Here is a 26,345-nt window from a genome sequence, read left to right as displayed (position 1 = left end):
GCTTGAAAATGGTGCTCTGCTTAATAATGTGGAACATCGTCCTTTAGTAGTTTTTCCTTAAATTGGGCTCACCTGTCAATCTAATTATCACAGGCGTCCGAGATTGTTTTCAGTGATCAAAAGAGCCCTGACACACAATGCCATCCATGAGCTAAACTGAAAAACAAGATATTTAATCTTTGTGACACTTAAATTGAATTTGCATAATAATTTGGAACAGGGTGTAGTGAATGCATGGTTCGGGGAGACCGGATATAGTGAATGCAGGGTTCGGGGAGACCGGATATAGTGAATGCAGGGTCCGAGGAGACCAGATATAGTGAATGCAGGGTCAGGGGAGAGCAGATATAGTGAATGCAGGGTTCGGGGAGACCGGATATAGTGAATGCAGGGTTCGGGGAGAGCGGATATAGTGAATGCAGGGTCTGGGGAGACCAGATATAGTGAATGCAGGGTCCGAGGAGACCAGATATAGTGAATGCAGGGTCTGGGGAGAGTGGATATAGTGAATGCAGGGTCCGGGGAGACCGGATATAGTGAATGCAGGGTCCGGGGAGACCAGATATAGTGAATGCAGGGTCCGGGGAGAGCGGATATAGCGAATGCGGGGTCCGGGGAGACCAGATATAGTGAATGCGGGGTCCGGGGAGACCAGATATAGTGAATGCAGGGTCTGGGGAGACCAGATATAGTGAATGCAGGGTTCGGGGAGACCGGATATAGTGAATGCAGGGTTCGGGGAGAGCGGATATAGTGAATGCAGGGTTCGGGGAGAGCGGATATAGTGAATGCAGGGTCTGGGGAGACCGGATATAGTGAATGCAGGGTCCGGGGAGACCAGATATAGTGAATGCAGGGTCTGGGGAGACCGGATATAGTGAATGCAGGGTTCTGGGAGACTGGATATAGTGAATGCAGGGTTCGGGGAGAGCGGATATAGTGAATGCAGGGTTCGGGGAGAGCGGATATAGTGAATGCAGGGTTCGGGGAGAGTGGATATAGTGAATGCAGGGTCTGGGGAGACCAGATATAGTGAATGCGGGGTCCGGGGAGACCAGATATAGTGAATGCAGGGTCTGGGGAGAGTGGATATAGTGAATGCAGGGTCTGGGGAGAGCGGATATAGTGAATGCAGGGTCCGGGGAGAGTGGATATAGTGAATGCAGGGTCCGGGGAGACCAGATATAGTGAATGCAGGGTCTGGGGAGAGCAGATATAGTGAATGCAGGGTCTGGGGAGAGTGGATATAGTGAATGCAGGGTCCGGGGAGACCGGATATAGTGAATGCAGGGTCTGGGGAGCGCAGATATAGTGAATGCAGGGTCCGGGAAGACCGGATATAGTGAATGCAGGGTCCGGGGAGACTGGATATAGTGAATTCAGGGTCCGGGGAGACCGGATATAGTGAATTCAGGGTCCGGGGAGACAGGATATAGTGAATGCAGGGTCCGGGGAGACAGGATATAGTGAATGCGGGGTCTGGGGAAACCAGATATAGTGAATGCAGGGTCTGGGGAGACCAGATATAGTGAATGCAGGGTATGGGGAGAGCGGATATAGTGAAGGTAGGGTCCGGTGAGAGCGGATATAGGGAATGCAGGGTCCGGGGAGACCGGATATAGTGAATGCAGGGTCCGGGGAGACCGGATGTAGTGAATGCAGGGTCTGGGGAGACCAGATATAGTGAATGCAGGGTCCGGGGAGAGCGGATATAGTGGATGCAGGGTCCGGGGAGGCCAGATATAGTGAATGCAGGGTCCGGGGAGAGCAGATATAGTGAATGCAGGGTCCGGGGAGAGCAGATATAGTGAATGCAGGGTCCGGGGAGACCAGATATAGTGAATGCAGGGTCCGGGGAGACTGGATATAGTGAATGCAGGGTCTGGGGAGAGCGGATATAGTGAATGCAGGGTCCGGGGAGAGCGGATATAGTGACTGCAGGGTCCGGGGAGAGCGGATATAGTGACTGCTTGTACGGGATGAATAAACTACTATGATGCTCCACAGCACCGTGGTAGTTCATTGAGGACTACAAACTGACAGCAGCTAAGGCTGTTGGGACTTGTAGTCTCTCATTCACATATGACTGTGAATGAATGACATGGCAGTGTAGGCAGAGCTAGAAAGGGGGAGGAGAAGATCCCCCATTAACTGTCAAAGCGGGGATTGGGGGGAGCAGGGGGCCGGTCTGAATGTAACATGTTACAGGTTACACCCTGAACAAGGGTGTAACCTGTAACATGTTGCGAAAGGTGAATTTATCCTTTCACAGCTTCCCTTGCTTGGCTCCCTTGTATCCCAGGCCATGATACATGAGTGGCATTGCTATTGTCACGTCACTGCTACCGTTGTATGTCATTTGTGATCATGCTTCCCCAATTTTATACATTCAGAAAACACCCTCCGAAATATATTTCTCACCCCACAGCCCCGAGTCCTGTACCTTTACACATGTTGCTATCCCGGATGTCCTTGGTGGGGTCTTTGTAGTAGAAAGGCTTGCAGAGCTCACAGTTGCGCCCCATTGTGTTGTGCTGACAGTCGTCACAAACCCCTCCGCTCGAGTTCCTGGAGGACAGGTAGACCGCCATGTCGAAGTGACACTTTCTAGAATGGTTGTTGCAATTGCACTCTGGAAGGAAGACAGTGTTAGGAACGCTACAAAATGCAGTCTTATTGTTTAGTGGTTGAAATAGAAGATATTCCAAAAAATTGAAAGGCTACATATAATTGCTATGCCATTTTCAGTTTACTGCCATGTGTTTAGGTACGCTGTGTTGCCAGTAATTGTGTATGTCTATTTTCTTGGGTGTTACATAGTTAGTCTGGCTGAAAAAATAGTCCATCCAGTTCAACCAAAAAAAAAAAAAGTTATAATCCTACACCCACAGTTGATCCAGAGGAAGGCAAAAAAAAAAAACAGCAAAGTACGATCCAATTTGCTCCTCCAGGGAAAAAATCTCCTTCTTGATCCCCCGAGAGGCAATCGGATATTCCCTGGGTTGATGTACTAAAGGCAGATAGACGGTGCACTCTGCAAGTGCAATTGCTCCAGAGTTTAGTAAATGAGCAGAATCTCTGCGGATTTCCAACATCCAATCATATGCAGGCAAACTGCTTTTGTCTTTTGTTTTTTTTTGTTTTTTTTTATTTCCTTGCACATGATTGGGTATTCTTCGCAAAGTGGAGTTTTACCTCATTTACTAAGGTCTGGAGCAAATGCACATTCAGAGAGCAATTGCAAGTTGCATAGTGCACATTCTATTTGCCTTTAGTAAATCAAACCCTGTGTGCTCTGGATTGAGACAAGTACACACTGTAGAGGGCTATGCTTTGTTCATAGTTCATGTCTGAGGTTTACAACCACTTTAAAAAATGTGCAATAGCAGAATAGACTAACAGATGGGCTTTCCATTGACGTTAATGGAGATAACTAAAAGTGCACCAATCTTTAAATATAGGACAATACTGTGTCAGGTTCCAGGGCAGGACCCAAAGTGGGGGGTTGAAATTATCGTCCGATCCATTGTTGTTGGGCAGATAGCTGCCCCTCTGTGGCCAGTTTTAGGGCTCATGTACACTGCAGCTGATGAACTCACGTTTAGGAGCTGTTCAGCATTTTTTTCAGCAGCTCCGGAACTCTCCCTAATGTTTTCCTATGTGTCCATGTACACATCGTCGTTTACAGGCAGTTGAGTTTACAGTCGTTATTTTGAACACAGAATACTTACTTTCAGCAATCGATTTTATCAGCGTTTCAAAAGCAAAACGCGGCTAAATGCGGCAAATCGTGTATATAAACGGTTTAAACTTTTTTTTAACTCTTCCAGTTCCCGATGCTGTCCAGAGCCTTTTTTCATCATGAAAAATGCATGCAAAGCGTTTTCAAGGTACTCAGATGGACAAAACACTGAACACAGGATGTTCCTACCAAGCTTGTCACACATTGTAATGACCAATTCACACCTCAGACCTCTCCCACCCTTGGAAACAAAAGATATGTTAATGACCATTCACACCTCTAATTCCTCATGAAGACCCCCTGCCAGGTGGCCTTAATGACTCCCTCCACCAGACACCTTTCCCACTCTTGGAAACAAAAGATATGTTAATGACCATTCACACCTCAAATTCCTCATGAAGACCCCCTGCCAGGTGGCCTTAATGACTCCCTCCACCAGACACCTTTCCCACCCTTGGAAACAAAAGAAATGTTAATAAGCAACTCACACCTAAGCTAATCTCAACACATACTGCTGTCTCTGCTTTTACTCTCTGTATTTCTCTGAAACAGTCTGAAATAGTTAATAATTTGCCACTTTTCAGCGCATTCTGGGCATTTGGGAGGTCCTCCTGAGCTTATCTTTAAAAAACGCTTCTAAATGCAAACGCACATCAATGTGTTATGCAAACGCTGCTAAACAGACGTTTTTTAACCTACGTTTTCCAGCAGTCAGTTTCCATCGTTCAAAAGTGTCCCGTGTACATGGGGCCTTAGGATAAAATCAGATTTCATTTTCCAATGATCTGTAAACTATAAACCAATCAGCTTCCAGGTTTTATTGTCACAGATTAATTGAACAAGCTGAAGTTAGAAGCTGATTGGCTACCGTGCACGGCTGCATCAGATTTTGCACTCTCCAGTTTTACGCTTGGTTCCCATCTGTGCGGGTGGTGCTGCTGCGGATCCACACAAAAAAATCCGTGCAGCTGCACCACCCGCACAGAGGAATGCGGAACCGCAGGCGGGTGCCATTAGTTCTAATGGCACGCCGCCCGCACTGGAAAACGCAACCGTGCTGGGAACCGAGGTTCCTGTGGGGACTGCGTTTTCAGAAGTGTAGGGACTTCTTCCCTGCGTTTCCCGGGGCACGGGAGCCCATTCAAATGAATGGGCTCTCATGCCCGCGCAAAACGCGTCCCGCAGGAATGCGAGATGAGAACCTAGCCTCAGTTATTATCCCCCTATGGGTTGCTGCATTTTGGAATTTATTGGGATTTCTTGGCATACAGTATTGGACAGGCCTTTGTGTCCTCCACCACTTGTCCGAGCTCCAGACTCACTTTTACAAGCATTTGTGCTGCGTCCTTCAGCTGGTCTCCAGGGAAGGTCATTGAAGAAACTGTCACACTGCTCACAGTTCAGTCCCTTGGTGTTGTGTTTGCACACACATCTGCCGTGAACCTGAAATCCAGAAGATACAAGAATGTGACTTCTCTGACCCAACTCCGTATGTCACATGACAGGACTTGCACCTGTTTTGTTAATCAACTTAGCCAAGTGACTGCACTGACCAAAACTCTGAAGCAAAGACATAACTAGAACCAACAGAAACAACAAAGGGCAATCCTGACCCCCCCCACCGGGGCCCTTTCCTCTGGTCCCCAGGCCCTTCCCTCTGAGCCCATGGCCCTGCCTATTGATCCTTTACTCCCATCATGGGGCCATTTATTATCATCCTGCAGTGGGACCCTTTCACATGTTCTGCTGTGGGCCCTTTCCTGACTCCTGTCACTGGGCCCTTTACTACTGTCCCACAGCAATACTTTTCACATGTTATACAGCGGGCCCCCCTTCCTGACTCCTGTCACTGGGCCCTTTACCACTGTCCCGCAGCAGGACCTTTTCACATGTTCTGCTGTGGGCCCTTTCCTGACTCCTGTCATTGGGCCCTTTATTACCATCCCGCAGGAACACCTTTTCACATGTTCTGCTGTGGGCCCCCTTGCTGACTGCTGTCACTGGGCCCTTTACTACTGTCCTGCAGCAGGACCTTTTCACATGTTCTGCTGTGGGCCCCCCTTCCTGACTCCTGTCATTGGGCCCTTTGCTACCGTCCCACAGGAAGACCTTTTCACATGTTCTGCTGGGGCCCCCCTTCCTGACTCCTGTCACTGAGCCCTTAACTACTGTCCCGCAGCAGGACCTTTTCACATATTCTGCTGCGGGACCTTTCCTGACTCTTGTCATTGGGCCCTTTATTACCATCCCGCAGGAAGACCTTTTCACATGTTCTGCTGTGGGCCCTTTCCTGACTCCTGTCATTCGGCCCTTTACTACCGTCCCACAGGAAGACCTTTTCACATGTTCTGCTGGGGGCCCCCTTCCTGACTCCTGTCACTGGGCCCTTTACTACAGTCCCATAGGAAGACCTTTTTACATGTTCTGCAGCAGGCCCCCTTCCTGACTCCTGTCACTGGGCCCTTTACTACTGTCCCTTAGGAAGACCTTTTCAAATGTTCTGCTGTGGGCCCCTTCCTGACTCCTGTCATTGGGCCCTTTGCTACCGTCCCACAGGAAGACCTTTTCACATGTTCTGCTGGGGGCCCCCTTCCTGACTCCTGTCACTAAGCCCTTAACTACTGTCCCGCAGCAGGACCTTTTCACATATTCTGCTGCGGGACCTTTCCTGACTCCTGTCATTGGGCCCTTTATTACCATCCCGCAGGAAGACCTTTTAACATGTTCTGCTGCGGGCCCTTTCCTGACTTCCATCACTGGGCCCTTTACTACCATCCTGCAGGAAGACCTTTTCACATGTTCTGCTGCAGGCCCCTTCTTGACTCCCGTCAATGGGCCCTTTACTACCATCCCATAGGAAGACCTTTTCACATGTTCTGCAGAAGGTCCCCTACCTGACTCCCATCGTGGGGCCCTTTATTATGGTCCTACAGTGGGACCCATTCACGTTTTCTGCAGCTGGCCCCTTTCCTGCCATCTGGGGCCTCCCCCATGCTGGTGGAATGCAAGGGCTTGGTCGCAAGTGCGACCCTTGCAACCCTGGTAGTTCCACAACTCCTCTGAAGGTATTGGGTGCGCAAGAAGAAAAGTCCAAAGCACAGCATATAAAGTCCAGATTCGGTTTTATTCAGACCTTTATATCATAAAAACCCAACAGGTTTCTGGTTCAAATGGTTTCCCATTAATAGGGCTTAGTACTGGGGAACAAAGTGTGTGCTGGGCTATATAATGAATTGGCTCCAAGAATAATTGGTCTACCCTAATTTTGATTTTTGTTACAAAAACCAAAACAAGGACAATAGAATTCCTTACCATGCCTTCATCATCCCTGGAGACTCCTTGGATCGGAGCGCACTCAGAGGCATGTCCATAACAGAAGCAGTTTCCTCTGACCACCAGCTCATAGAGAGCATAGTAATACTTCTCTTTGATCTCCTGGCGGGAATCCAGCAGGTTATCGCCCAACGTGTGCAGTCTGGTGAAATTAATCCTCAGGTTGGTAATTTTGAGAAGATCTGAAAATAAAAAAAAACCCAGCATGAATAGAGCAGAACAGAAATGGTTACATGATACTTAAAGTGGAAGTAGAGGTAAAACCTAACTAAAGCAGGCCATACATGTGTCAAATTCCGAACGATTTTTCGATGAACAATCGTTCGTTCTGTAATAGTCATAAAAAATAAATACTATATATATATACACACATGGCTTTTTTACTTACAGCAGGAACTCCCCACCTTTTTGGTAACCCCTTGTGTCTCCACCCCCTACCCACCTCCGAGCACCATCCCTTAGTTCCACCTCCTACCCACCTCTGAGCACCATCCCTTAGTTCCACCCCCTACCCACCTCCGAGCACCATCCCTTAGTTCCACCTCCTACCCACCTCTGAGCACCATCTCTTAGTTCCACCCCCTACCCACTTCCGAGCACCATCCCTTAGTTCCACCCCCTACCCACCTCTGAGCACCATCTCTTAGTTCCACCCCCTACCCACTTCCGAGCACCATCCCTTAGTTCCACCTCCTACCCACCTCTGAGCACCATCCCTTAGTTCCACCCCCTACCCTTCTCCAAGCACCATCCCTTAGTTCCACCTCCTACCCACCTCTGAGCACCATCCCTTAGTTCCACTCCCTACCCACCTCCAAGCACCATCCCTTGGTTCCACCCTCTACCCACCTCCGAGCACCATCCCTTAGTTCCACCCCCTACCCACCTCTGAGCACCATCCCTTAGTTCCACCCCCTACCCACCTCCAAGCACCATCCCTTAGTTCCACCCCCCACCCACCTCCGAGCACCATCCCTTAGTTCCACCCCCTACCCACCTCAGAGCACCATCCCTTAGTTCCACCCCCTACTTACCACCCAGCACTGCCACATTTTTGGAGGATACAGAACCAAGTATCATTTTGTGGTGATAACTAATTTGTATGTACAATGGCTAAATGGTTAGCGCTTCCACCTGGCACTACTCGGTTCGTAATCCCAACCACAGCACCATCTCCCTGGAGTTTGCATGTTCTGCCTGTGTGGGTTTCCTCCAGGTACTCCAGTTTCCTCCCACACTCCAAAGACATGCTGGTAGGTGAATGGCTCCTGTCTAAATTGTCCCTAGTATGTGTATGTATGAATGTGAGTTAGGGACCTTAGATTGTACGCCCCTTGAGGGTTAGGGACCTTAGATTGCACGCCCCTTGAGGGTTAGGGACCTTAGATTGTACGCCCCTTGAGGGTTAGGGACCTTAGATTGTACGCCCCTTGAGGGTTAGGGACCTTAGATTGTACGCCCCTTGAGGGTTAGGGACTGATGTGAATGTACAATATATATGTAAAGCGCTGCGTAAATTGATGGCGCTATATAAGTACCTATAATGTGTTAATGATAACAAGAAAAGCAGTAAAATACAGTAGATCCCCCAGCAACAATGGACCCTCCCCAACAACAAAATACCACCTCAGCAACAATAGATCCACTCCAGCAATCATAGACCCCCAGCAGCAAAAACATATCTCCCAATAGACTCCTATCTCAGCAGGAGATCCCTCCAAACCACAACTGATCCCCCAGCAACATAAGACTTACACCAGCAACAATAGATCCACTCCAACAATCATAGACCCCCCAGCAGCAAAAACAGATCTCCTAACAGTCAACATCAATAGACTCCTCCCTCAACAGGAGATCCCTGCAAGCTACAACTGACCCCCCACCCTAACATAAGACATCCCCCTTACCCCAGCAACAATAGATCCACTCCAACAATCATAGACTTCCAGCAGCAAAAACAGATCTCCTAACAGTCAATATCAATAGACTCCTCTCTCAACAGAAGATCCCCCCAAGCAACAACTGACCCTCCCAACATCATAAGACTTACCCCAGCAACTATAGATCCACTCCAACAATCATAGACCCCAAGCAGCAAAAACAGATCTCCTAACAGTCAAAGTCAATAGACTCCTCCCTTAACAGGAGATCCCTCCAAGCAATAGCTGACCCCCCCAACATAAGACCTCCCCCTTACCCCAGCAACAAAAGATCCACTCCAACAATCACAGACCCCCAGCAGCAAAAACAGATCTCCCAATACACTCCTCTCTCAACAGGCCACAACTGACCCCCCAGCAACATAAGACCTACCCCAGCAACAATAGATCCACTCCAACAATCATAGACCCCCAGCAGCAAAAACAGATCTCCTAACGGTCAACGTCAATAGACTCCTCCCTCAACAGGAGATCCCTCCAAGCAACATAAGACCTCCCCCTTACCCCAGCAACAATAGATCCACTCCAACAATCATAGCCCCCAGCAGCAAAAAACAGATTATTATTATTATTATTATACAGTATTTATAAAGCGCCAATAGTTCGCTCCTAATAGACTCCTCTCTCAACAGGAGATCCCTCCAAGCAACAACTGACCCCCCCCCCCAGCAACATAAGACCTCCCCCCAGGGGCGGACTGACAACTCATGGGGTCTCTGGGGCATAGGGGATCATGGGGCCCCTGTGTCCTTGCCCAAACTCAAAAAAGCCTATGAAAAAGATACCAGGGGCATCTCATGGGCCCCCCTACTGACCCTGGGCCCGAGTTTCTAAATGGTCAGTCCATCCCTGCCTCCCCCCTTACCCCAGAAACAATAGACTCCCATGCAAAAATAGATTCCCACCAGTGAAAATAGACCCCCCAGCACCCCTTTCCATTACATACATTCAGTGCTGGAATGCCAGAACTGCGTTCCCGCTGAAAAAGGCCGTGTATGTATATATATATATTTTAACAGCCATATTTATTTATTAATTTCAGGTACTTATACAGCGCCATCAATTTACTCAGCGCTTTACATATATATTGTACATTCACATCAGTCCCTAACCCTCAAGGGGCGTACAATCTAAGGTCCCTAACCCTCAAGGGGTGTACAATCTAAGGTCCCTAACCCTCCAGGGGCGTACAATCTAAGGTCCCTAACCCTCCAGGGGCGTACAATCTAAGGTCCCTAACCCTCAAGGGGCGTCCAATCTAAGGTCCCTAACCCTCCAGGGGCGTACAATCTAAGGTCCCTAACCCTCAAGGGGCGTACAATCTAAGGTCCCTAACCCTCAAGGGGCGTACAATCTAAGGTCCCTAACCCTCCAGGGGCGTACAATCTAAGGTCCCTAACCCTCAAGGGGCGTACAATCTAAGGTCCCTAACCCTCAAGGGGCGTACAATCTAAGGTCCCTAACCCTCAAGGGGCGTACAATCTAAGGTCCCTAACCCTCAAGGGGCGTACAATCGAAGGTCCCTAACCCTCAAAGGGTGTACAATCTAAGGTCCCTAACCCTCAAGGAGTGTACAATCTAAGGTCCCTAACCCTCAAGGGGCGTACAATCTAAGGTCCCGAACCCTCAAGGGGTGTACAATCTAAGGTCCCTAACCCTCAAGGGGCGTACAATCGAAGGTCCCTAACCCTCAAGGAGCGTACAATCTAAGGTCCCTAACCCTCAAGGGGTGTACAATCTGAGGTCCCTAACCCTCAAGGGGCGTACAATCTAAGGTCCCTAACCCTCAAGGGGTGTACAATCTAAGGTCCCTAACCCTCAAGGGGTGTACAATCTAAAGTATAAGTAATTAATTTCAATTTCAATGCTGTTTATAGGGCTCCTATAAAGAATCTGCCCCCTTCCGTGTGACACACTTGTTCCCGGGGGTCTGCGAGGGTGACACTTCCACCTAGTGAATCGGCTGGGACACGTCCCAGTAATTTGCTTTCTGCACTCTGCACAAGGCTGGTGGCTGGACAGGAGCCAAAAGCTACACCCAGTATCATCGGTTAAACAGGGAGTCTGCCATGTATGGCAATAGAGCAAAGCCGAAAACACCGAGCTAAATCAGTAACAGCCTCAGACATCTTTACAGGGGCTCAGAAAATAACTCCCTGCATTTAGAAACGAAGCAGACTCATCTTGTAAGTGTCGGGAAATAGCCCAGGAATGGTCCATGAAACCCCCCTAATCCCCTTGTATTGCTATATTCTAGCCTACACAAGGACGCAGCTATCTTTGGGTGCCCATAAGAGTAATAATATAGCAGGCAAAGGACCTGATTCATCAAGCTGGGATATCGCCGATTGCATGACAAATGTGGCGCATTGTCACGTGTTATAAATGTCATCAAATGGGGAAAAGCTTCTGGCATCATTAAAGCTGAAGTTTAATCCGTTATATTTTGTCTTCCCTGGTCCTTCCCAAAAATGAACACGCTAATAAAAGCTTTGAATAAATCCTTTCTGTTTTCATTACATAACTTATTTTAGATACAGTGACATCATCACTGGGTCTCTGTGTCTTTCTACGCAATGCACGCAGATTGTTGTGGATGGGAGGGGCCAGAAGGGTGCTGTACATAGCTTCCTGAAAACATGACAACACCCTACCTGATAACTCCTCTCAGGAGCCATCAGCCCCAATGCAAGCAGTGGGTTGTCTTTTGGGAGGAGTTATACAAATATCAAAATATCACACTCTGCAGTGAGGTAGTACTAGGTAGGTGTGATGCTATGTAGTGCCCAGGTAGTGCTAGGTAGGTGTGATACTAGGTAGTGCCCAGGTAGTGGTAGGTGGTTGTGATGCTAGGTAGTGCCCAAGTAGTACTAGGTAGGTGTGATGCTAGCTAGTGCCCAGGTAGTGGTAGGTAGGTGTGATGCTAGGTAGTGCCCAGGCAGTACTAGGTAGGTGTGATGCTAGGTAGTGCCCAGGTAGTACTAGGTAGGTGTGATGCTATGTAGTGCCCAGGTAGTGCTAGGTAGGTGTGATGCTAGGTAGTGCCCAAGTAGTGCTAGGTAGGTGTGATGCTATGTAGTGCCCAGGTAGTACTAGGTAGGTGTGATGCTATGTAGTGCCCAGGTAGTGCTAGGTAGGTGTGATGCTAGGTAGTGCCCAGGTAGTGCTAGGTAGGTGTGATGCTGGGTAGTGCCCAGGTAGTACTAGGTAGGTGTGATGCTATGTAGTGCCCAGGTGGTGCTAGGTAGGTGTGATGCTAGGGAGTGCCCAGGTAGTGCTAGGTAGGTGTGATGCTATGTAGTGCCCAGGTAGTGCTAGGTAGGTGTGATGCTAGGTAGTGCCCAAGTAGTGCTAGATAGGTGTGATGCTAGATACTGCCCAGGTAGTGCTAGGTAGGTGTGATGCTAGGTAGTGCCCAGGTAGTACTAGGTAGGTGTGATGCTAGGTAGTGCCCAGGTAGTTCTAGGTAGGTGTGATGCTAGGTAGTGCCAGGTAGTGCTAGGTAGGTGTGATGCTCTGTAGTGCCCAGGTAGTGCTAGGTAGGTGTGATGCTGGGTAGTGCCCAGGTAGTACTAGGTAGGTGTGATGCTATGTAGTGCCCAGGTAGTGCTAGGTAGGTGTGATACTAGGTAGTGCCCAGGTAGTGGTAGGTGGTTGTGATGCTAGGTAGTGCCCAAGTAGTACTAGGTAGGTGTGATGCTAGCTAGTGCCCAGGTAGTGGTAGGTAGGTGTGATGCTAGGTAGTGCCCAAGTAGTGCTAGGTAGGTGTGATGCTATGTAGTGCCCAGGTAGTACTAGGTAGGTGTGATGCTATGTAGTGCCCAGGTAGTACTAGGTAGGTGTGATGCTATGTAGTGCCCAGGTAGTGCTAAGTAGGTGTGATGCTATGTAGTGCCCAGGTAGTACTAGGTAGGTGTGATGCTATGTAGTGCCCAGGTAGTACTAGGTAGGTGTGATGCTATGTAGTGCCCAGGTAGTGCTAGGTAGGTGTGATGCTATGTAGTGCCCAGGTGGTGCTAGGTAGGTGTGATGCTAGGGAGTGCCCAGGTAGTGCTAGGTAGGTGTGATGCTAGGTAGTGCCCAGGTAGTGCTAGGTAGGTGTGATGCTAGGTAGTGCCCAAGTAGTGCTAGGTAGGTGTGATGCTAGATAGTGCCCAGGTAGTGCTAGGTAGGTGTGATGCTAGATAGTGCCCAGGTAGTGCTAGGTAGGTGTGATGCTAGGTAGTGCCCAGGTAGTGCTAGGTAGGTGTGATGCTATGTAGTGCCCAGGTAGTACTAGGTAGGTGTGATGCTATGTAGTGCCCAGGTAGTGCTAGGTAGGTGTGATGCTAGGTAGTGCCCAGGTAGTGCTAGGTAGGTGTGATGCTATGTAGTGCCCAGGTAGTACTAGGTAGGTGTGATGCTATGTAGTGCCCAGGTAGTGCTAGGTAGGTGTGATGCTAGGTAGTGCCCAGGTAGTGCTAGGTAGGTGTGATGCTATGTAGTGCCCAGGTAGTGCTAGGTAGGTGTGATGCTAGGTAGTGCCCAGGTAGTACTAGGTAGGTGTGATGCTATGTAGTGCCCAGGTAGTACTAGGTAGGTGTGATGCTATGTAGTGCCCAGGTAGTGCTAGGTAGGTGTGATGCTATGTAGTGCCCAGGTAGTGGTAGGTAGGTGTGATGCTAGGTAGTGCCCAGGTAGTACTAGGTAGGTGTGATGCTATGTAGTGCCCAGGTAGTACTAGGTAGGTGTGATGCTATGTAGTGCCCAGGTAGTACTAGGTAGGTGTGATGCTAGGTAGTGCCCAGGTAGTACTAGGTAGGTGTGATGCTATGTAGTGCCCAGGTAGTGCTAGGTAGGTGTGATGCTATGTAGTGCCCAGGTAGTGGTAGGTAGGTGTGATGCTATGTAGTGCCCAGGTAGTACTAGGTAGGTGTGATGCTATGTAGTGCCCAGGTAGTGCTAGGTCGGTGGGATGCTATGTAGTGCCCAGGTAGTGCTAGGTAGGTGTGATGCTAGGTAGTGCCCAGGTAGTCCTAGGCAGGTGTGATGCTGGGTAGTGCCCAGGTAGTCCTAGGTAGGTGTGATGCTGGGTAGTGCCCAGGTAGTGCTAGGTAGGTGTGATGCTATGTAGTGCCCAGGTAGTACTAGGTAGGTGTGATGCTAGGTAGTGTCCAGGTAGTGCTAGGTAGGTGTGATGCTAGGTAGTGCCCAGGTAGTCCTAGGCAGGTGTGATGCTGGGTAGTGCCCAGGTAGTGCTAGGTAGGTGTGATGCTAATGAACGGAAGGGGAAAGGGAAAAGCCATAGATGGCTCAAAATTTGGCTGTTCCCAGCTGAACCTGCCGAATTATGATCCATCTATGGCCAGCTTGAAAATCTTGAGGAATTAATTTTGCTGAATGTATTGTGAGCACGCGGTTGGTCAGTTCATGAGCACATGACTCTGTTAATAAGCTTGCACATGGTTGGTCAGTTCTGTTGAGAAGTACTTACTTTGGATCCGGGGACTGTAAGGATCTCTGATTGGGATTGCTGGATCCAGCACTCTGTATATCACCTATGAACAGTATACAAGGGTTAAAATAACCAACCACCAAGTGACAGAATGCTTAAACAATTACAATGATGAATTGTGCACAATCGGCTCATATTTCTGTCCATTCCATGTTAAAAAAGAAAAAAATGTGATTGGTTGGTATGATTTACTATTTATCACTGCTGTACAGCTACTGAAGGGAAAGTATGGTGTGTTGTTCAGTAAGCACTGTATCAATTATTACTTGATAGGAATTTTTTTTTCTGCGATTTTCACATTTTTACCTGGTTGTTGTTCCATATTTTCTGTATTATATTAAAAAGAGAGATTTGCAGATTAGCCACTAGAGGGAGCTGTGTATTTAAAGGAGCCTCCTATAGCCTTCCTGCTGAAAGTGGAACTAAACCCTCCTATCTTTTCCAGCCAAGGAAGACGCCATCTTGGTCTCTGTTTGATCTTTATCTGCCATGGCGCTACACATGTGATCAGTTATGACACCGGCCATTTGATGGTTTGACATGGTTGGTAGAGAGTACATGTGACAGTTACAATCCCGGCATGCTGGGAATAGAACTGTTTTTTGAAACCATTAAATCGATGGATTTAATTCCGATGAAACAACTTGGAACATATAATAAAGTTTCACATTGATATCCAGCAAAAATGTCTTGCTTAGGTTTCTGAAAGGATGTAAAGGGGGTTAGATCCTCCAAATATGGAAGAAAAATATATTTGAAATATACTTTAAAAATGTTCTTCCTAAATAAATTACCATATATTTGAAATACTACAATTTTGGCCATATTCAATATATTTAAAAAAAGAAAAAAAAAAAATATATATATATATATATTTATATACTGCATGTTAAAATGCATTTTTATTACAAAATATATGAACATATTTTTAAAAATACATTTCAAATATACTGTATCATTAAAATTAAATAATATAACATTTTAAAACAAATCTGAAGAATATATTTAGAAAATAAATATTTTTTTAAATATATTCTTCAGATTTTTTTTAACATATAAAAAAGTCATTTTAACATATATTTGCAAATGCATTCCAAAAATGTAGATTAAATGTTCTTTTAAAGACATACAGTATATTTGAAAATGTATTTTTAAAAATATTTTTCATATATTTTGTAATAAAAACGCATTTCAACATATAGTATATATATATATATATATATATATATTGAAATATATTGAATATGGCCAAAATTGTAGTATTTCAAATATATGGCAATATATTTGGGAAGAATATTTTTAGAATATATTTCAAATATATTTTTCTTCCATGTCGGTCTGCTGGGTTTTTATTGCCCTGTTTTTCCGATTGAGATTTCCCCTCACTTCCTGTCCCAGTGGCGGTGGTGGTGGTCAGGGAGTGAGAAGTGAACCTCCAGAGGGTCTATGAGTTCCTCACCCTTAGCCAAGGTATAAAAAAATTTAAATTAAAGTACATCTAAACCCAACCACAGAAACCTCATCAATGCTCTAAAGTTCAAAAGTCTTTAAAGTTTTCCGTCTTTAAATCTGCAGCTTTCATTAAAGTAAGCCCTGGTAATCCTGCATTGAGGGTCCTTTTTGAGGCACTTCCTGTAATAACTTGAAATCTCCTCCAGGGGTGCCTGTGACAGGGTGACAACACGGAAACACAACTGGGAGACAGTTCTCATCCATAGTATGGAAGCAGAGTCTCTTGAAGTCCCCTCCAGGGGTGCATGTGGCAGGGTGACAACGCAGAAGCACAACTAGGAGAGAGTTGTCACCCAAAGTATGGAAGCAGTCTTTTGAAGTCTCCAACAGGGGTTCATGTGGTAGGGTGACAACGCAGAAGCACAACTAGGAGAGAGTTGTCACCCAAAGTATGGAAGCAAAGTCTATTGAAGTCTCCTCCAGGGGTGCATGTGGCAGGGTGTCAACGCAGAAGCACAACTAAGAGAGTTGTCACCCAAAGTATGGAAGCAGAGTCACTTGAAGTCTCCACCAGGGGTTCATGTGGTAGGGCGACAACGCAGAAGCACAACTAGGAGAGAGTTGTCACCCAAAGCATGGAAGCAGAGTCTTTTGAAGTCTCCACCAGGGGTGCATGTGGCAGGGTGACAACGCAGAAGCACATCTAGGAGAGAGTTGTCACCCTAAGTATGGAAGCAGAGTCTCTTGAAGTCTCCTCCAGGGGTGCATGTGGCAGGGTGACAACGCAGAAGCACAACTAGGAGAGAGTTGTCACCCTAAGTATGGAAGCAGAGTCTCTTGAAGTCTCCTCCAGGGGTGCATGTGGCAGGGTGACAACGCAGAAGCACATCTAGGAGAGAGTTGTCACCCTAAGTATGGAATCAGAGTCTCTTGAAGTCTCCTCCAGGGGTGCATGTGGCAGGGTGACAACGCAGAAGCACAACTAGGAAAGAGTTGTCACCCTAAGTATGGAAGCAGAGTCTCTTGAAGTCTCCTCCAGGGGTGCATGTGGCAGGGTGACAACGCAGAAGCACAACTAGGAGAGAGTTGTCACTCAAAGTATGTAAGCAGAGTCACTTGAAGTCTGCTACAGCGGTGCATGGTGACAGTTGTCACCCAATAGGTGCATCATGCACCCCTGGAGGAAACTTCAAGAAACTGCTTACACTGAGTACATTGCTTAGTCATGGTCCACTGTTGTTACCATCGAGAAGCCGGTGACTAAAAGTCATGCAAGAACTACTCTAGAAATTTCACTGCAGTAAATCGCAAATGTTAAGATACTGACATTCACATTCATTAGATGCAATTTCAGGTGAGATTTCAATTCCCAAATCGCACCGGTGTGAAGGGGCACTTAGATCTACTTTAGCACTTTGGTTGGACTTCCTCTATAACATCTTTGATGAGTTTTTCACTTCAACAACATCATTTATTATTGAAAGAATAAAAATCTCCCGTCTTATATTCCCAGTGCCTATCACTGTACCTCTCCTTCTGTGGACGGCTCAATTTCAGAGTAGCGGGATTCACAGATGACGTCGTCCACTTTCCTCTGGGCGTTTCGGGAAATATTAGAGAAGACGGCCGCGCAGTCATAAGCAAAGTACCTGTAAACCTGCCAATTTCGACCGAAGTCTGCCGAGCGCTCAACCAACATGGCTGCCGGTCTGAACGTCTGAGGATAAAAAAAATATGAACAAATGTAAACAATATTTATAATTTTTTTCTTACAAAATTTACAATTTATTGCCATAGACCAAACACAATGACTAGTCAATGGGGAGCTCCAGGCAATACAAAAATCAGTGGTGATCATCAATGGTGGTGATCTAAGGATAGAGTCTGGAGACTGGTCAATGGGGAGCTCCAGGCAATACAAAAATCAGTGGTGATGATCAATGGTGGTGATCTAAGGATGGAGTCTGGAGACTGGTCAATGGGGAGCTCCAGGCAATACAAAAATCAGTGGTGATGATCAATGGTGGTGATCTAAGGATGGAGTCTGGAGACTGGTCAATGGGGAGCTCCAGGCAATACAAAAATCAGTGGTGATGATCAATGGTGGTGATCTAAGGATGGAGTCTGGAGACTGGTCAATGGGGAGCTCCAGGCAATACAAAAATCAGTGGTGATGATCAATGGTGGTGATCTAAGGATGGAGTCTGGAGACTGGTCAATGGGGAGCTCCAGGCAATACAAAAATCAGTGGTGATGATCAATGGTGGTGATCTAAGGATGGAGTCTGGAGACTGTCAATGGGGAGCTCCAGGCAATACAAAAATCAGTGGTGATGACCAATGGTGGTGATCTAAGGATAGAGTCTGGAGACTGGTCAATGGGGAGCTCCAGGCAATACAAAAATCAGTGGTGATGACCAATGGTGGTGATCTAAGGATGGAGTCTGGAGAATGGTCAATGGGGAGCTCCAGGCAATACAAAAATCAGTGGTGATGATCAATGGTGGTGATCTAAGGATGGAGTCTGGAGAGTGGTCAATGATCAATGGTGGTGATCTAAGGATGGGGTCTGGAGAGTGGTCAATGGGGAGCTCCAGGCAATACAAAAATCAGTGGTGATGGTGGTGATCTAAGGATGGAGTCTGGAGAGTGGTCAATGATCAATGGTGGTGATCTAAGGATGGGGTCTGGAGAGTGGTCAATGGGGAGCTCCAGGCAATACAAAAATCAGTGGTGATGACCAATGGTGGTGATCTAAGGATGGAGTCTGGAGACTGTCAATGGGGAGCTCCAGGCAATACAAAAATCAGTGGTGATGATCAATGGTGGTGATCTAAGGATGGAGTCTGGAGACTGGTCAATGGGGAGCTCCAGGCAATACAAAAATCAGTGGTGATGATCAATGGTGGTGATCTAAGGATGCAGTCTGGAGCTTCCGACAGCAATGACGGAATCCTACTAAGATGGACCAAACATAGCAACTGGTCAATGGGGATTATGCGAGGAAATTTTTTTTTTTAATTTTGGTGTTGGAGTCTCCCCCCCCCCCCAAAAGACACACCAGGCCCTTATCCGAGCATGCAGGTCAAGAAAGGGGGGGGCACCTTGCAAACGCCCCGCAAACGCCTGCCAGGCGTTTGAGGAGTGTTATCCTAGACTTGAATGGGAGGCTTCAACTCCTCCTGACTGGACATGAGGCGTCAATTTTGCCGCGATGCAACGCTAACGCTTCAGTGTGAACAGCACTGTGTGCTGCCATGTGTAGAATTTTAAAAATCTATACTGGACGAGGGTATGTTTTCCTATGCACCATCTGGCCAATTGATGAATGCAAAATATATAACCTTTATTTAAATATATAGAAAATGCATCCTCAGCTGTAATTAATGCCTATTGGAGCGGAATGTACTGCGCACAACACTATGACTGGATACCATTACAATTATTTATCTTACATCCAAATGGTTCATAACACCAGACCAAATCAAGTACCATATTGGATGAAGTGACGGCATACAAAGAGGCATTGTATTTTGATCATCAGCTTGAATATATAATCTCTGTTAACCCCTTCCAGTCCGGACACTTTCCCCCCCTTCCAGTCCGGACACTTTCCCCCCCTTCCAGTCCGGACACTTTCCCCCCCTTCCAGTCTGGACACTTTCCTCCCCTTCCAGTCCGGACACTTTCCCCCCCTTCCACTCCGGACACTTTCCCCCCCTTCCAGTCCGGACACTTTCTCCCCCTTCCAGTCCGGACACTTTCTCCCCCTTCCAGTCGGGACACTTTCACCCCATTCCAGTCCGGACACTTTCCCCCCCTTCCAGTCTGGACACTTTCACCCCCTTCCAGTCCGGACACTTTCCCCCCCTTCCAGTCCGGACACTTTCACCCCCTCTAACCTTTGACAGGCATTAGACAGGTGTATGGGAAATGTTTTTCACGCTTCTCAAATGCTCCCCAAACGCCCTATGCGTGTTTTTGAGGTGTTTGCCGGGACACTTTCTCCCCCTTCCAGTCGGGACACTTTCCCCCCCTTCCAGTCCGGACACTTTCCCCCCCTTCCAGTCAGGACACTTTCCCCCCCTTCCAGTCCGGACACTTTCTCCCCCTTCCAGTCCGGACACTTTCCACCCCTTCCAGTCCGGACACTTTCACCCCCTTCCAGTCCGGACACTTTCCCCCCCTTCCAGTCGGGACACTTTCCCCCCCTTCCAGTCCGGACACTTTCCCCCCCTTCCAGTCCGGACACTTTCCCCCCCTTCCAGTCCGGACACTTTCACCCCCTTCCAGTCCGGACACTTTCACCCCCTTCCAGTCCGGACACTTTTACCCCCTTCCTGACCAGGGCAATTTTCAGCTTTCAGCGCTATCACACTTTGAATGACAATTGCGCAGTCATGCAACACTGTACCCAAATGAATTTTTTACCTTTTTTTTTTAGACAGATAAAGCTTTATTTTGATGGTATTTATTCACCGCTGGGATTTTTTTTTTTTTTTGCTATTTAAATGAAAAAGTCCAAAAATTTTGAAAAAAAGTGTTTTTTTTATAAAATTTTGCAAATAAATAATATTTCATCATAAATCTTGGCCACCATTTATTCCGCTATCTTTTTAGTAAAAAAAAAAAAATCCAAATTAGTTTATAACCAAAAATTATAATTTTTAAACATTTTTTTTTACATTTTTATTTTTTTTTTATTATTATTTTTTTTTTTTACATACTGTCACCCTAGCAGTACAGTGTCACCATGGTGACACTGTACTACTTGTGGGGGGTGATGAAGATTTTTTTTTTTACACTGATTGCTTTTACACCCATATAGGATGTAAAAGCAATCATTTCTCTTTCTCTCTGGCTGCATTCTTGCACTCATTGAGAAGTACTGAGTGAGCTGTGATTGGTCACAGCTTGTCACATGGTACAAGGCTGTTGTGAATAGCCCTGTACCATGTGACCTCTGTGATCATTCACAGATTTCACACGTAGTAAGCAATGATGTCAGAAGTGACAATCCATGATCACATGATCGGGACCTCGTACAGAGGTCCCGTCCTACGATCGGTGTTTCACTGTGTCCGGAGGACACAGCGGGCACCGGATCGCGGTGCTGCGCGCTCCGAGGGAGCGCGCACAAGCAGGGTGCGGGGAGGCCGTTTATAAACGGCCACTTGACCCTGCACTGCCACCGTCCGGCCGTTTATATGCAATGGCCGGTCGGGAAGTGGTTAAGGAAATGGAGTTACCCCGTGGACAAAACTAATTAGATAGTATAATCTATCTCGCTACAGATATGTAATACGGGTACACTCATCCACGGGCTTAAATGTCAGCCTCTCATGGAAAGCCCCATACATCACCATATCCAACAAAAATACCTCACTGTCTTGGGGAAAGCAAATGATGCATTGTAAAACTCAGTACAGACCTCTCCAAAATAAAAGGGGGAAGAGGAGTGAAATGCACGTGCATTAAAAAAGTGCTCCCAAAGAAAGACCCAAAGAAAAAAAAAAAGGGAACTCTACATGTTTCCCTCCAAAAACAGAACTTCCTCAGGAGTATAAGAGCTCGTTCACACTTGACTAAATTCTAACGCTTGCCAAATGCCCCCTCTAACCTTTGACAGGCATTAGACAGGTGTATGGGAAATGTTTTTCACGCTTCTCAAATGCTCCCCAAACGCCCTATGCGTGTTTTTGAGGTGTTTGCCAAGCGTTAAAACCGCACCACCAACACCTATAATGAAGTTTAACCTCCCTAGCGGTCTGATTATTTCAGATTTTGGGTGCTGAAAGCGGTACCATTATTTTGCATGGAAATATGTCGTTTTTTTATTGTAGGCTGTAATATTTAGGAATAACTCACTGAAATCTGTCCGAACAAGAGTCTAGTAAACATCCCGGGTATGATAAAATTTGAAACACAAAATCATAAATTATAATTTAATAAATAATCATAAAAAATAATAATATAATAATAATAAATTTAATTCAATAATATAATCAAACCAAAAACACTGAAATGTGAAATAGAGCGCCAAGTTCGCACATCGCTGAGCAAAGTCGCAGAATCGTTTTCAGTGTCTGATGAGGAATTTCCCCCACGAATCATTATCACTCAATTCTGCAAGTGGTTCTGATTTACTATCGCTGTTCTCTAGCCGGTCTAAAACCGCTTTTGACATAAAGGGACGCTTTTTGAACGCCATGGACGTTTCTCAGTTTCCAGGCAGAAAGAACAGTAAAAATGCAGGCAGGGCGCCGGACAAAGCACTCGGGACAAAATGTATGTGAAATGGTTTGATACAGGAATGTTATATTATGTAAAATTTGTTTAGAAAAAAATGACGTTTTTTAAAATTTTCAAATTTCCCGCCGGTTTTGGGGCCCGTACGTCCCGACGTCACAGGGACCGGAACACAGAAGCCGGATGCCGTCATCGGCCGGAGGAGATGGCCGGGGACGCTGCAGGGGACACATCGCGGGAGCGCAGGACAAGGTAAGTGCTGGAGGGACTCCCTATGCAACGCTGCATGGTAAGCCCGAGTGTAGCTCGGGGTTACCGCTTTTGGTACTGACATTGTACCCCGAGCTACACTCGGGAATACCGCCAGGGAGGTTAATGGTATTAACGCTCTGCAAACGTGGCGTTTGGGAGCGTCACCATAGACGTGAATGGGAAGCTTCAACGCCTCATGACTGGACATGAGGCATCAATTTTGCCGCAACGCTGACGCTTCAGTGTGAACAGCACTGTGTACTGCCATGTGTAGAATTTTCATAGGCGTTTGAGGAGCGTTAAAAATGCTTCCCAAATGCCTGCCTAATGCCTGCTGACAAAGCTAGTGTGAACGTAGCCTTATGTATATGTGTAACCAGTGCCCCGTACGTCTCTGCTCATGTATAGAGCAGATTTCTGTGCATTTGTTTCCCGAAGTTTGGGAGCTGCACTCAGATGCCACCTGTCACACTTTGCGTTTTTGGTGTGGGTCCATTGATGTCCATTACGCATAAAACGCAATCTGCTGCTGGAAAAAAAGTCTCTCACCCTTCCCAAAAAATGCAGCGGCTCAAAACACAGAGATGGGAACTAGATCAATGGAAAGTCCTGGTAAATGGACTGCTGTGCGTTTCTGCAAACTAGAAAACACGGAAATCTGCATAAGTGTGAACCGAGGGCTAAAGATACAAGAATCTAGTAGGCGACTTGTCCCACCAGCATCCCTCCATAACTCAGATATCACGGCCAGCTTGGCTCATCCTTTTACACAATCCTACTTCCCATCAGACGGCAGCAAAATAAAGGAGACAATAGCTCACAAATCCTCCTATTATGATACGGAGATGTGAAATACGTGAAATTCCAATTTCATTCACTGGATCCCATCCCAGCCCCCAGATTATTCAGTATTTCCATGAATGGAGTTTTTGTCCTCATTAAATACACGGGAAGAGATGAAAAGACGCAGGGATAATTTCCATAATCAGCACAGATATTAGATGTACCTTGAAGGTCATGATCAGGTGAGTGAAGTGAAATTCAGCCTCCAGGTCCAGTTGAATGCTCACATCAGAGACTCCTGTATGAAAGAAACGCAAGGCGGTTATTTCTCATTCCCAGATACAACTTTCTGGGTGTATATGGCAAGCCACCATTTAAAGCGGTACGAAACCCAAAACCAGAAATGTAATATATTGCAGCTTACCAATCATGAGCTGTGGCGGCTGCATTCGTTTTCATTTTCTTAACCTCTTCACACCGACCGCACACAAATGTGTGGCCTCCTGGCGTCTGGGCTTAGATGCTGAGCGGCCGCACATTTGTGTGCAATTAAGAAAAACACATGTGCTGAGAGCACGCGCCCTACGCGCTCCTAGCACACATGTCCGGTACTCACGGAAATCCCTTTCGATTGGGACCTTTCCCGATCATGTGACCGCCGTGACGGCGAATCATGGCGGTCACATGACCCTAAAACCCACCTCCTGGCTTCTGAAACCCTAAAGGGCCGGGAGGCGCTGGCACCAAGGGGTTAAATGCTTTTTCCCCTCTCTTTTCACCTGGTGATCTGGCCAGTAACACACCTCCTGTATTCGTCCTCACGCACACGGGACGTTTTTACAGCGGCTGTTTTTGGCTTTTGACGTCTTTTTCTACAGCCAGTAAGCCCCCCAGCATGTTATCCTATGTGTCCATATCAGGGGCGGACTGACCATTTGGAAATTGGCATTGCCCGAGGGCCCGGGGTCAGTAGAGGGCCCCATGAGATGCCCCTGGTACCTTTTTCATAGGCTTTTTTGAGTTTGGGCAAGGACACAGGGGCCCCATGATCCCCTATTGCTCGGGGGCCCCATGAGTTGTCAGTCCGCCCCTGGTCCATACACATATAGACTGGAATCAGCAATTTTTGACAGGGACGTTTTCTGGCTGGAAAAAGAACCCAGAACTAGTGGGTTTCTAGAGGAGTTTTTTAGCTGTAAAAATGCTCCAACGCTGAAAAATGCGGCAAAACGCTGCAAAGCAAAAATTTTGGGGGTCAAAAAACCTCTAAAACCGCTAAAAAACACAAATGTGGAAAAACGAGGCAAAACGCGGCAAAATGTCGCTAAACGCTAAAAAAAAGCTAAAAAACTCACGGTTTTAACGTGACTTTACACAGCTAATGTTACCAGCGTTATCAAAACATCCCGTGTGCATGAGGGCTAAAGCAGGCCTTAGACGGCTCGAAAACCAGGCGTTTTTTTTACGGTAAACAAAAAATAGGTCGTTCGTTAAACCGACGTAACCACCAATGATTACAAAAATCGGCCGACCAAGTCATAAAAATCATGACATATAACAGGAAATAACAGGTCACAGCTCATGCGCATATTTTTTTTCAGAAAAGTGATCGTACGATTTGACCATCATTGGCGCGAAAATCGGTCGTTTTCCACGAATTTTCCAACATGACCGATAATCCAAAAGTGGGAAAACCTCAAAAACCAGCCGACGAATTAACCCACTAACAGTGCGAAAATTGGCCGATTGATCTTCTGGACGAAAAATCGGCCGATTTTCGAACCATCTATGGCCGGCATTAGTCCGCTAATCCCCTGCTGAGGTTAGCAGAGCAGGTCCATGTCCTCTCCACGTATACAGAGCCGATATGGACACAGCCTGCTCTGCTCTATGGGCGGTCAGATGTGAACGGACCCGTTGTCTGTTTACACCCGAATGCTCACTGGTTTGCAGCCAGACGGAGGAGAATGGATCCCCTTCCATTTGTTTTTGCCAGATTGGAGGTAGCAAGTCCGTTTACATCCAACTGCCCATAGAGGGGAATGGAGGGTCCGATCAGGTCTGCCTGAGAAACAGATACAGGTGAAACTCAAAAAATTAGAATATGGTGCAAAAGTTCATTTATTTCAGTAATGCAACTTAAAAGGTGAAACTAATATATGAGACTCATTACATGGCAAAGCAAGATAGTTCAAGCCGTGATTTGTCATTATTGTGATGATTATGGCTTACAGCTCATGAAAACCCCAAATCCACAATCTCAGAAAATGAGAATATTCCATGCAATCAATAGAACAAGGATTGTACATAGAACAATATCAGACCTCTGAAAAGTAGAAGCATGCATATGTACTCAGTACTTGGTTTGGGCCCCTTTTGCAGCAATTACTGCCTCAATGAGGCGTGGCATGGAAGCTATCAGCCTGTGGCACTGCTGAGGTGTTATGGAAGACCAGGATGCTTCAATAGCAGCCTTCAGCTCTTCTGCATTGTTCGGTCTCATGTCCCTCATCTTTCTCTTGGCAATGCCCCATAGATTCTCTATGGGGTTCAGGTCAGGCGAGTTTGCTGGCCAATCAAGCACAGTAATCCCACGGTCATTGAACCAGGTTTTGGTGCTTTTGGCAGTGTGGGCAGGTGCTAAGTCCTGCTGGAAAATGAAGTCAGCATCCCCATAAAGCTCGTCTGCGGAAGGAAGCATGAAGTGCTCCAAAATCTCCTGGTAGACGGCTGCGTTGACCCGGGACTTAATGAAGCACAGTGGACCAACACCAGCAGATGTCATGGCTTCCAAAATCAACACAGACTGTGGAAACTTCACACTGGACTTCAAGCATCTTGCAGTGTGTGCCTCTCCATTCTTCCTCCATACTCGGGGTCCTTGGGCCTCTCCATTCTTCCTCCATACTCGGGGTCCTAGGTTTCCAAATGAGATGCAAAAGTTGATCTCATCAGAAAAGAGGACTTTGGACCACTGAGCAACAGACCAGGTCTGTTTTTCTTTAGCCCAGGTAAGACGCTTCTGACGTTGTTTGTTGTTCAGGAGCGGCTTGACAAGAAGCCCATGTCCAGGATCCGTCTGTGTGTGGTTGCTCTTGATG

General features: G+C 46.8%; 1 protein-coding gene across 3 annotated transcripts in view; it reads right to left on the bottom strand.

Moving 5' to 3' along the window:
* LAMB2 (laminin subunit beta 2) overlaps positions 1–26,345 on the bottom strand; it is a 150,615-nt gene that overhangs the window by 68,010 nt on the left and 56,260 nt on the right. For all 3 annotated transcript variants that reach the window (XM_089690721.1, XM_089690722.1, XM_089690723.1), the window contains exons 5-10: positions 23,469–23,542; positions 17,490–17,678; positions 14,489–14,552; positions 7,055–7,257; positions 5,065–5,185; positions 2,444–2,632 (exon numbers count right to left, since the gene is read on the bottom strand). In XM_089690721.1, coding sequence (XP_089546847.1) covers positions 2,444–2,632; positions 5,065–5,185; positions 7,055–7,257; positions 14,489–14,552; positions 17,490–17,678; positions 23,469–23,542 — 840 coding nt within the window. The remainder of the gene's footprint in view (positions 1–2,443; positions 2,633–5,064; positions 5,186–7,054; positions 7,258–14,488; positions 14,553–17,489; positions 17,679–23,468; positions 23,543–26,345) is intronic.

Source organism: Staurois parvus, unplaced genomic scaffold (genome assembly GCF_062004578.1).
Source record: "Staurois parvus isolate SC_StPar_1 unplaced genomic scaffold, SC_StPar_1.0 ptg000540l, whole genome shotgun sequence".
Classification (NCBI taxonomy): domain Eukaryota; kingdom Metazoa; phylum Chordata; class Amphibia; order Anura; family Ranidae; genus Staurois; species Staurois parvus.
Note: the sequence above shows the minus strand (reverse complement) of the source record. Positions and strands in the feature narration are given on the sequence as shown.